The sequence below is a fragment of the Meles meles genome, chromosome 6 (genome assembly GCF_922984935.1).
Source record: "Meles meles chromosome 6, mMelMel3.1 paternal haplotype, whole genome shotgun sequence".
Lineage (NCBI taxonomy): Eukaryota > Metazoa > Chordata > Mammalia > Carnivora > Mustelidae > Meles > Meles meles.
In genome coordinates this window covers 148,050,269-148,062,715 of record NC_060071.1, presented here as the reverse complement: position 1 = coordinate 148,062,715, position 12,447 = coordinate 148,050,269, and the positions used below count along the sequence as shown (strand labels likewise).

Here is a 12,447-nt window from a genome sequence, read left to right as displayed (position 1 = left end):
TGACCTGAGCTGAAGGCAGAGGCTTAACCCACTGAACCACCCAGGTGCCCTCTTTAAATTTTTAAAAAAAGATACAAGAAATCGGACCAAGGTGGGAAGAGAGGCTCCGTGTCCGGGGGTGACTTTACCACCTGTGGTGCAGGCATGGGACACAGACAGCACCCTGTCACTGTGGCCTGAGAGACATGTTCACGTTACCAGCTGGCTGACTTAAACTTGGACTTCTCTTTTTCTTGGGGCGGGGGGGAAAGAAAAATATACAGAAGCTTGGTAAAAATAGGGCCAGGGTCACATCTAGCCCAAGGCAGAGAGACTTCCTCGGCCAGTGGCTTCTAAGTTTTTTGGTGTCAGGATCCACGTACACTCTGGAAGTCCACAGGGCCTAGAGAGCTTGGATTATGTGGGTTAGAGCTGCTGACACTGACCAGATCAGAGAACGCTTATAAAATGTAAAAATATATAAGTATATATTTTTTAAGAAAAAGAGGGAGAAAGAGACAGGAGGGGGCGGGACAGAGGGCGAGAGAGATATGAATCCCAAGCAGGCTCTACGTCCACCACGGTGTCCGAGGTGGGGCTGGATCTCACAACCCTGAGACCATGACCTGAGCCGAAATCAAGAGTTGGACGCTTAACTGACTGAGCCACCCAGGGGCCCTCAGAACGTTTAAAATAGTCACTAATTCATTTAAAGCAGTATGAACAAGCTCATTTCATGTGAACCTAATTATTATGAAAACAATCCCTCCCCCAAATCAGCAACAAGACAGCCCAGTTTTACATTCCTGCATATCTCTTTCATACCCAACTTAGCAGAGGACAGAGAGAGTTGCATTTCGGCATTTGTTTGATATGCTGTTTTGGTTGAAGTTCATGAATTAAAAAAAAAAAGCCCATCCCCACACAGACATGTATATTTGAAGGGAGGCATCTTGATGAGTTTTTTAAAAAAAACTGTGGATACTTCTCTTGGATTCTATGCCTACATTCAACAAGCGGTAGTTTCTCGAAAATCAGTGGCAGGACAGAAGCTGAAGCTGTGCTGACGGACATCTTACACTGGATCCCGTGCTATGTCCTCCGCTTCGCACGTCTCTTCCGCCTGTAATTTTTGGTGACATCACTTCCCGCGCACCGGGGACCTGGGTGGGGTCATGCAGACCCTCCATGGGACACAGCGAGAAGCTCTACTTGTTAATATTACCAGGACCGTCAGCACAAGCAGCCGCTGAACTCATGCTGGCAGGTACAAATTTTCCAAAATTCAAGTTTTTGCCCGCAAGCTTAAATTTTATTGTGGGCAACAAACATGTCACTATTGTTTCTTTTGAATTGCCTCAGTTCATTACTTTTCAAGATAGTGTGTCTGCCTTTTTGTTCTTGCAAGTAAGGAACGTCGATCCGGAAAAAAGGGGCTATTTCAGCTTGTAACTCACACAACTGTTCAGTTTTGGAGACAAGCCCCCCAGCTCCAGCATGCCAGAGGGCTCAGTTCTGGTCCTGATCACAGGGTCCTGGGATCAAGCCCAGTATCGGGCTCTCTGCTCAGCATGGTCTCCTAGTGGGTTCTCTCTCTGGCTCCCTCTGCCCCTTCCCCTCCCTCCCTCTCCCTCAAATAAATAAATCTTAAAAAAAAAAAAAAATCTCAACACAAAAGAGGAATTCACCATATTTGGGATTTGACAACCAGACAGTAAACCTTCGGAAGTCAAATTTCCAGAGCATCAGAAGCCACGCCTGCATTTAAACACAACGACAGGGGGCAGGGGTGGTCCTGGGTGGCTCAGTCAGTTAAGCCTCTGCTTTCAGCTCAGGTCATGATCTCAGGGTCCTGGGATCGAGTCCTGCATTGGGCTCTTTGCTTGGTGGGGAGTCTGCTTCTCCCTCTGCCTCTCCTGCTTCCCTTGCTTTGCAAGCATGCACGCACTATCTCCCAAATAAATAAAATCTTTAGGAAAAAAAATAAGCAGAACTAAAGGGGAACGACCCCCCCCCCCCCCGGTTTGGGCCTCATCACAGATCATGTACCTCTGACTCTGAAAATAGCATTCTTCCTGAACGTTCTTGAAAGACCTTCTTCAAAAGCATTAACAACAGGGGGAGGGGGGAACGTAAGCAAACGCCCCGACTCTGGTTTCACCAAGCAGACCCGACCCACGAGAGCTGCAGGACTGAGCACAGGGACCAGCGAGGCCACTGGGGTGGTGCCTGCCACGGTCTTCTACACCAGGGTTAAGTGGAACACAGTCCACACTCCAGAATTACTGACGACGCTCCTTTCCTCACGGTGCTGAACGGGCAAAGCCAACTGCGAGAAGAGAAAAGGCTTGCTGAGCGGGGGAGGGAGGGAGAAACAGGCTTCAAGATGAACCAACAGAGGTAACACAGCGGAAGGGAAAAAAAAAGTGGGGTTAGATGCTGGGCTCTGAAGTCCACATAGCAAAGGGGTGACAAGTTGTGGGGAGCTCGCAAAGCTTCAGGACCCATTTTAAGCACTTCTTACGCGTTTGCTCCTTTTACCCTCGTAAAATCTGGAGAGGCAGGGCACCTTATTCCCATTTCCAGGCACAGACTGAGCCAACTCATCCAAGGATGGCTCCACTGGCTGGTGCAGGGGTGCGTGTCAGGGAGCTCAGAGCACCCCCCCCGTTCAGAAGGAACCCTGGTTTTATCTGCAAGTGTGCCGAAAGTCTGTTCCACTTTTAAAAGACCAATAAAAATGCCAATAAACATCAAAAAAGGTGTACACCCCCGAAACACCATTTGGGGAGACAATGCTGCCGTCCGTGTGGCAACGTGAGGTCCCGGCTGTGCCCGCTGACGCCCTCAGCGCTGGTCCACCCGGGACGACCGAACCCTCACCCGATTATTTCTCCAACGGCCACCGATGTGTCAATAGTGTGATAAAGGCAAAAAGAGGAAAAGTCAAAACTCAAACACAAAGACCACTGCTCACTGTTCAGGAAAACAGTTTCTGAATAACCGAATTTCCTTTGTACATTGGTTCTGAAGCAGATCGCGCTCAGGGCACTTCCAACAGTACGGAACAGCGGACACCGATGCAGAAGTCGAAGGACCCCTTGGACGCCCACTTCCCTACAACCAACAGGGCTTCTTATTTTAGCGTATTTGCTTTAAGGTAACTTTTCTCTGTATTATCTCGAGAAAGCGGCAGAGCTCGTCACATCACACTAAGTCATCCATCTTCGGTCCCTAAGAAGCAGGACCGTGCCGACGACGTCCCCACACCTTCCCCGCACCCAGAAAACTGACAGTTGATTCCCTAGCACCCCACGTCCTTCTGCTCTCAACTTTCTCCAACTGCCCCCAAGATGTCTTGTACAGGTTTTTGTTTTATTTTTTTACAAGAAAGACCTGATGTAGATTCACTTACTGTATTTGTTATGTCTCCTTATTTTTTTTAAATAGAAGGGCTTTTAGTTTATGAACAATTCAATGGCCAAAAGCAGAACCAGATGTCACCGTGCTCTAATTCTCTGTCCTCACAGACTCCAGTGGCCTTCCAAGCTGGGAAGAAATGACTTCCTCTCGGTGTGTTAATGGGAGAAACTGATCACTCGATTCTGGAGCTCCCCATGTCTCCACCTGCTTGGCGGTCCTGCTTCCGTCTGCTCGGGAGGCGGGTTCGTCTGAAGCCAGGCCTAGCAGCGTGGTTCCCCGGGCCCACCTTTCTAACCAGTTCTGCTGGACAGCTTCTCGTGAGCCTGCCAAGTACTGTTTGACCGATCAAGTAATTAGCTAGAAAATACACCAAATCAACAGTCGCTGAACGGCCCCTTCAGAGAAACAGCTTTTTCTGTTCCACCCACCAACACTGACTGAGTGCTTATACTCTAGAGACGGTGCTAGAGGTCATGACCGTGACCTTCCTTGGGATGCTCGCGATTCGTGGAGGCGGCCAGAAAAGGAGGCCATAATCAACACCTGGCAGAGGAGGGGGTGAAATGGGGCGCGGGGAAGGGGAGGGTCGCGCCGAGAACGGACAGGTGGGGTGCAGCAGGATGTGAGAGGAGTTCTGAACTCCAGGCCTCGAACACATCACACTCGGGGAAAGAGAAGGTGCGTGGGATGTGGAGGCTTTACAAACACCCATCACCCTGACGTGGAGCAGTGGGGAGCGCGCGATCTCAGACTCCGACTCCTTTGTTCTCTGCAGCCCTGGGCCAGGGGCTCCCCTATTCTAGAACAGAGCAGGGATAACGCTTCACGATGCTGGACGGATTCAGTGAGGACGCAGCCCTAACCTCACACGCTCCATGAGCGCTGCCTCTCCTCCTGGACGGCCGCGGGCAGCCGCTGGGGGATGTGTAGTGGCACAAGGGGCAAGGGCCCTGGCGACCCTGGGGAGGGGAGATGCTGGCACCTGTCTGGATGGTGGCAGGAACCAATCTGTGTTCTCGAAAGCTCCTTCTGCTCGGCAGAGTGCCTTCTGCTTAGAAGAGTACCACGTTGCAACAGTTCGTGACGTATGGAACCAGAAGCCAGATGAGAAGGACGACGCGCCCCAACCGCCTGGCCTGCGAGGAGTCTGTCCTCATCCAAGGTTTAAAAACACACGCCCTCTTCTTGGTTGTCAACCTTGGGTTTTTATTTTTCTCCCCCTCTTCATATTTCTGTGAAAAAGTTCTGGGAGTTTAGTTTTTGCTGCAAGGCCGGAGTCCTGATGGGAAAGCCCTTGGAAGACATTACCCCCAAGTTCAAGGGAGACTGAAGAACAAAAGCCTGTGGACTTGACACGAACATGTCCCGCCCCGAGGGAGCTCTGTTACTTCGTTACCTTCCACACACCCTCGGGAAGATGAAAGAAATGACGTCAAGTCCCCCATCGCTCTTGGTAAGCCTCAGAGGCGGGTTTCTGAAAAGTTGCGCAGAGAGGAGGACAAGTGCACCACGCCAGAGGCCGGTAGAGCAGGACTCCAGAGCGGATCCAAGGCACTAGGCAGAGAGGGGCTCCCGGATCTGAGCTTTCGAGAGGTCTTTTATTTCTGGTCACCCCTGAAACGCTGGGGGAACGTGGATACCGCTGGGCACGGTCCTCACCGTGATCACATCACGCAGGAGGGCGTGATGCCACCGGCCTCGCACAGGTGTGAGGAAACCAACTTCTGGAGTCGGACTCAACATCCCCGGAAAAATGGGTCCCACAAAAGGGACCATTTGCTCCTGAGCTCCCCATGGGGCCACGGCTACGTCTCAGTCCTTCAGAGACAGACTCCTCAGCGGAGCGCGTTTCCGAACAAGGAGGACAAGATACAAGCATTTAACGTCTCTGGGGGCCAAAATCATGCCGCTGGAAAAGGGTCAAGAGCTCGCTCCTCTCTGGCCATTAACATCTTTTTGGATTGGTTATTCCTGCCTTAAACCTGGCTCTGGAAGGAACACACATTTTACTACACGAACAGGCCGTTCGAAAACTCACAGAATGGTCTAGAACGGTCTAGAATGGTTGGCAGGCTGGCACCCACGGGCCAGATTTGGTGTGCCGCTTGTTTTTGTAAATAATGCTTTACTGGGACACAGGCAGGCCTGTTCATTTACTTACTGCGCACGCCTGCTTTCGTAGCCCAAAAGACTGATTTACAGGCACCCCTTGTTTTATTTGCCTCACAGATACTGTGTTTTTCACAAATTGAAGGTCTGTGGTGACCCTGCGTCAGGCAGGTCTGTGGGCGCCATTTTTCCAACAGCATTTTGCTCACTTTGCCTCTCTGGGTCCCAGCTGGGTTATCCTCGCGGTGTAACAAACTTGCTCATCATTATACGTTTGTGATGGTGACGTCAGTGACGACGGCTTGCTGAGGGCTCAGGTGACGGTTAGCACTTTTCAGCAAGAAGCATTTTTTTTTAAATTTTTATTTTTTAATATTTTATTTATTTATTTGACAGAGATCACAAGTAGGCAGAGAGGCAGGCAGAGAGAGAGAGAGGGGGGGGTAAGCAGGCTCCCTGCTGAGCAGAGAGCCGGATGCCGTACTCAATCCCAGGACCCCGGGTTCATGACCTGAGCCGAAGGCAGACGCTTAACCCACTGAGCCACCCAGGCGCCCAGCAATGAAGCATTTTTAAATGAAGTATGTGCACTGTTTTTGTCTGACACTAAAAGGGCTGGAGCGGGGTGTAAACGTGACTTCTAGAGACACTGGGAAACCAAAACCTTCGCTACCCTCGATTTATGGTGACATGAGCTTTCCTGCGGGGGCCTGGAACAGAACCTGCGCCATCTCCGAGGTACGCCAGCCCTTCTCTGAACAAGTGTTGACCCCGGCCTAGACCCACGCTGTGGTCACGATAGTGGCCACAGACACAACTGTCTATTGAAATTGGAAATAACTCTCATGAAATGAAATCCAAAATCCAGTTTCTGAGTTGCACTGGCCACACTGTAAGGGCTCCGTGGTCAGATGTGGCCGGGGCCACCGCTGCGGCCAGCACGGAGAATGCCGCCACCAACACTGGCCCTTCTCTTGGACGGCGCTGGAAGATTAGGGTTTAAGTCATGGAGCTAAATTTACAGCCGCCAAGTTCAGGTGACGCTCTCTCCTACTACAGACAGAAAAGTTTATGTAGATTTCAACAGTGTCCTCGCAGGCCTGAACTTTTTTAGGATATGCTAATTCACCATATGGGTGGCGAACTCTAGATTATTTAATAGAAGAGAACCCTGCCCACTGGGACAACTGATTAGTTTAGTGACTGGATTGATCTGTTTACCTGGGCCACCCACCCTGCAGGGGCCCCAGGGCTTGCTTCCCATTGTGAGTTAGGGACCCGCCTGGCGCGGTGTGGAAGGGGAACTGACCCATACACGTAAAATAAAGAAACGAGTGGCACCCTGGGCACACAAGGGTCATACACACGAGGGGCCACACACAGTGGCAAAAGGTTCTACAAACTGCCAAAATTCCCGTTTTGACGTTAAGTTTTTTTTGTGTGTGTGTTTAAAGATGGCAAACAAAACAACTGGCTGGGTTTGGATTTTGGCTGACCACGTGCGGGCTGTGTGACCTTGGAAGGTCATTTTCCCTTCTGAGTGGAAGACCCCTCTCCTCCCTGAAGGGGAACCCTGGCACCCTGGAGAGGGAGGCAGCGCTCAGCGTCGCCCCCTCCTGGCTCCCTCTCACCAGCATCGTCGCATCAGCCCCGCGTCCCTCCCGCAGTCCCCCCCCCCCACCCCGCGGGTCTCTCCACAAAACCACTGGCTCTGGGGTGGTGCTGCGCCCCTCAGTCCTGGTGACTGACCCTCGGCACTGGATGTACACAGGAGCGCGGCCGTCTGTGTGTTCAACGCGTCAAGAATCTAAAAACTGATAGAAGTAAAACGAATCTTGCCGAACTGCACACTGACACGCTTCCTCTGAAAACTGCTCACGAGTAAACAGAGCCTTCTTCAAGTTTTGAAATTAGAAATTATTCCCGTTTCAATTAAAAGTTAGTTTTCAGTCCCTACAGGTTACCCGCTCTTAAAAATTTAAGTCTCTGGGGCGCCTGGGTGGCTCAGTTGGTTGAGTGATGGCTTTCTGCCCAGGTCATGATCCTGGAATTCCAGGATCGAGTCCTGCATGGGGCTACCTGCTCCGCAGGAGGTCTGCTTCTCCTTCTGCCCCTTCCCCCTCTCCTGTTCTCTCTCAAATAAATAAATAAAAATCTTAAAACAAAACAAAACAAAACTTAAGTCTCTTTCGGGTTAATACACTCCACTACTTAATCCCTCCACAGTTAGCAAACACTGACTCAACCAAAGGCAAAAAACCCAACGATTCCATTTCAGAAGATACTCAGTTCAAAAGCTGACCAGCGCCTTAAGTGTCTACTAAAATCAGAAAAAAACCCTCATGAACCAGAATAAATACCTATTTATAAGGTATCTTAAAATTATAAAAATTTATTTCATATGTAATAAAATGATCTTATTGCTAAATGGTTGGTATTTAAGAACTAATTTAAACCTAAGCACAATTACATTTTGCTTTTACCCATTTGGCTCCTGACATTAAAATATCTAAATGCTGTCTGTGGTCAACACTGGCTCTTCCCCGGGCACACACAGTAAAATAGCGAATGCGTAGCCCGACCTACAAGTTGGTCACAGTGAGTATTAATTTTCACCAGCTTTATTAAAGAGGGTTTGGAGAGAAAAGCAACACCCATTTTATTCCAACAGCTTGAGTATTCGTGCGGCTTATCTTCCCTGGATACACCCTAGGACCTGAAAAATCTTGTCTGGCATTTTGGTCACACGGACCATTAGTCACCTGGAAACGGCGCCCCCACCCTCCTGTAACCCGGTCCGTAGAGGAGACTCGGACAGTGACAACTGTGTTGTCGGGGCGTAGCTGTGACATTATACATTTTAAAGTGATCTGATAAAGCTTAACGTCCATTTTCTGTCTCTCCCAACGATGAACCAAAAAACGTATATCACGTTAACATGTGTTTTAAAAATGCCAACTCAGTATACCGACACTTATATTTTAATACAATTATGATGAAAGACCGCAGTCATTGTGTTCTTCAGCTCAGTTCTGAACCTAAATTTTGTATGAACTACAAGAAGCAAGCGAGACCTACGTACGCATTGAAAACTTGTTGCCATTTTACATTTCAGAGTCCGGTGTCCATACAGAACCTATTTAAATGCCAAATACTTCCTAGTCTTCCCAGAACCCGCTCACATCGCAGACATTAAGACCCACAATAGATTTCCGAATATCAAAGCTTGGGCATGTTTCTCTTTGAGGCTCCCCAGGCTACATGAAAACAACCCCCTTTAAAGGAAGTTCTCTTCCGATCATTTCTGCCTATTTCCTGAAGGCGATCCATCTTCCTTATGGAGTTGTGACCCCGGTGAGACGATCGCCGCGCTGAGCGACCCAGATGTAACAGAAACTCCACGGACAGACAACTTGGCCGGGCGCTGCCTGCCTGCCCGCCTCTCCTTCCCACCTCCACCCAATACCTTCCCCAGGCAGTGACTTCACATCCTTTGACATCAGCACGGCTCCGAAAGGGGGATGGGAGAGCGAGCAGAAAGCAGAAAAACCAGCTTTGAACTATGCGTGCAAGGCCTCTGTCCAGACTCCGATTCGGCGAGTCGTTCGTAAAATGCCAGCCCGCGGTGACACAGCCCACCTCGGCGGACTCAGTGTGCAGCGCAGCCGCACGGCCCTGCCGGCCAGGACTTCCGGCTCCTCTTATCTGAAGCACAATAGCCATTTATTAACTAACCACAGAAGGTTCCGATTCGGCGAAACCCACAGGAACTCACCTCGAATATGGAGAAGGGCCACGGGCTGGAAAGGCCCGTTGGAGTTGGCCGCGTCCACCACCATCCTGCTGCCCGCCTTATTACATGTCCACATCTAGACTCCAGCGGGAGAGGCAATGGACTCCTTAAGGCAAGAAACCAGCCTCCATTTTAGTTTAAAAAAAAAGACAAACTGAAGCTCTGCAGCTGGAGGGAACTGGCTGCCCCGTGATGTCAGCAGGCATGGGGCTCGCTGATTGGCCAGAAGCTGCAACTTAAAATGACACTAAAAAAACTGCAAATGGAGAGAGAGCGCCCTGCTCGGCTGTCAGTGCCCGCGGCCGGCTGCCGGCTGCCGGCTCCCGCGGGCTTCGCTCGGCGCTAACTTCCAGCCCGAGAGCCCCTCTCCAGTGGTGCAGGTCTGAGGCCGGGGACATCCCCTCCCCCCGGCGGGCCCTACCCCGGATGGGGAGCGGCCGCGGACGAGGCGCGTGTGCCGGCCGCAGGGACTCCACCGCCGGCGCCCGCCCCCCACAAAGTCAGGGGCGCCCCGTTCCCGCCTGGCTGCTGGCGGCTCCAGGTTCCAGGTGCTCCAACATGCAACCCGGAGTTAGCACGCGAGCAACCCAGGTTCGTGGTGTTTAGGCAAGCCCAAGTCGCTAGTGGGGACTCGGGCTCAGCCTCCCTACTGCCCAGTTATGAGCTGATCCCCAAACGCCGCCCCCCCCCTTTGGGATCTAGTGTTTTTATTGGAAAAATTCAGTTAAAAAATTACACGGGAAATGAAAGCTTCCTTAAATCGAGGAGCTAGAAAACGCTACAGATTAAAGGCAGTTAAAAGCGAGCTATAAAATGAAATGCAGGGTTCGTTTTTTATCTTAAAGATGGCAACACATTAGATACTTTGAAGTTGATAGAAATTTTCTTTACGTTTGAAGTCTCTGAAACAGGATCTTTCCCTTCTTTTTTACGGGGATAACTTTATTTTTTTAAGATTTTATTTATTTGACACTGAGAGACACAGCGAGACAGGGAGCACAAGCAGGGGGAGTGAGAGAGGGAGAAGCAGGCTTCCTGCTGAGCAGGGAGCCCCATGTGGGGCTCGATCCCAGAACCCCGGGATCATCACCTGAGCTGAAGGCAGATGTTTAATGACTGAGCCACCCGGTTGTTGGGTGGCTAAGATTAGCCTATGGGGCTTTATTTAAAAGCTTTATTTAGATCTTTCTTATCTCCAGAAGAAGTTAATATAAAAAGCTGTGCATTTCTGGAGGATGAGGAGGGGATCAAAGAGATGGCCCCCAACGAAAAGAAGTCTCCCTGCTAGTGAAAGCAAACTTCAGAGAAAGCCTCTGGCAGGCACAGTGGGAAACGGATCCCTCACTTCTTGACACACACACACTGTGTCCAAACCACGTCTCTGCTCAGGCATTCTCTTACGGTTCCCTGACCCGAACGCCAATGCCAAAGCCCCCTGCTTCCCAGACCTCCTTCCCCATAATAAGAAACACCCGAGATGCAAGGGGGTTGGCGGTGACGCCTGCGGGCTGGCAAGCCCCACATTTCCAGGAGGGTATGAACCACTACAATGGCCCAGGGTGTTTAGTAAGTCCCCCTCGCCAGTGTGCTCAATACTGACCACGAAAACAAATTAGTAAGAGCGAACCAAATCCCAGCCGGGCCTCCCTCTGTCCCAGGGCGGAAGGGTGCCGCTGGGTTCCAGAGCTGGTCACACAGTTATTTCTAACGAGCAGCAGGGACCAGTCCTTTGCCACCTGCACATCCTTGGCCTCACACCTCTGCAACTGGAACATGAACTGCCCGTGCTCTCAGGCAGGTCATGTGACTTTAAATTCTGGCTGCTGACCCGCTGGGTCTGTCAGACGGAGGGAAGGACGGCACTCCGGGGACCACCACCACCTTCTCACCAGGGAGCGATGCCCAGTGAACTCAGACGTGCATGCGACCGGAAGGAGGGGAGCACAGGGGGCTGAGGAAGGGGTCCGGGGCAGGTGCTTCTGCAGATTTGTACTTTAAACAGAGAGACCTGTCCTCAAATGATCTGATATTTCACAGGCGACGAGAAGGGGACTGTGCCTGTCCCAAGACAGTGCTGATGAGCTAAAATGGAGAGATGAGAGGGAAAGACTCCTAGGATCTTTATGTAAAATATACAGATTCGAAGTCAATGAACAAGTGAAGAGGTTTCTTGATGTATTTTTCCTAAGGATCTCAGATCAAAGGATCTCTATTAGTGATTCCCTCCCATGCTCTTTTGAAGCCTTGTGCATAGAAAGTAGTTCTTGAAAGAACTTAAGGACTGGGGTGCCTGGCGGCTCAGTGGGTTAAGCCTCTGCCTTCAGCTCAGGTCATGGTCTCAGGGTCCTGGGATCGAGCCCTGCATCAGGCTCTCTGCTCAGCAGGGAGCCTGCTTCCCTCTCTCTCTGCCTACTTGTGATCTCTCTCTCTCTCTCTCTGTCAAATAAATAAAATCTTTAAAAAAAAAAAAAAAGAACTTAAGAACTGTGATCTGGAAATCATGATGAAATACACCCTGAACATAAATAAGCCAAGAAACAAATGAGTACTACAGAGTACTACAGAATACTATGAAGTACTACGGAGTACTACGGAGTACGATGAAGTAATACAGAGTAATATGGAGAGAGGAAAAAACACTGTAACAGATACACAGAAGGCAGGCTCCTGGTCTGGAAGGGTAAATACTACGAATATATTGGTGTTCATTTTCCCCCAAACTGATTTCCAGGTTTAGAGCAATTCCAGTCAAAATTTGGTTGGGTCTCTTTTTCTTTTTTCTTGACAAAACAGTTCTAAAGTTCCCCTGGAAAAATAAAAAGCAAAAGAATGAGATTACTTGTGAGTAAGGCTAGTCCTACCCACTGGGAAGCTTGTGAGTTCAGGCCGGTGTAATGAGAGGCTAGGAAGCAGGTCAGATCTGAGAGACTAAGCTACATCCCCCACGCCCCAGCAGGAAACCTATGTATCCAAGTGTATTATTACGACAAAGATGACTCTCAAATCAGTGGAAAGGGGAAGATTAGTTAGATAACTGGCTGGAGATATGGGGATAAGCCAACTTAAGTCTTTGCACCGAAAGAAAATCTGAGATGAGTTGAATAAAAAACCAAACCCAAACCCCCCTCAACCCCCAAATCCCT

At 50.1% G+C, this 12,447-nt stretch overlaps 1 protein-coding gene across 7 annotated transcripts in view; it reads right to left on the bottom strand.

The window, feature by feature from the left end:
- Positions 1-12,447, bottom strand: part of PPP2R5C (protein phosphatase 2 regulatory subunit B'gamma) — a 122,419-nt gene that overhangs the window by 84,028 nt on the left and 25,944 nt on the right. For 2 of the 7 annotated variants that reach the window (XM_046009360.1, XM_046009361.1), the window contains exon 1: positions 9,287-9,466. The exons of 4 other annotated variants lie outside the window; for them this stretch is intronic. In XM_046009360.1, the coding sequence (XP_045865316.1) occupies positions 9,287-9,380 (94 nt within the window). In that variant the 5' untranslated portion in view covers positions 9,381-9,466. Of the gene's footprint in view, positions 1-9,286; positions 9,469-12,447 lie in introns of those variants that run through there. One more of the 7 variants, XM_046009358.1, reaches the window with a different exon arrangement.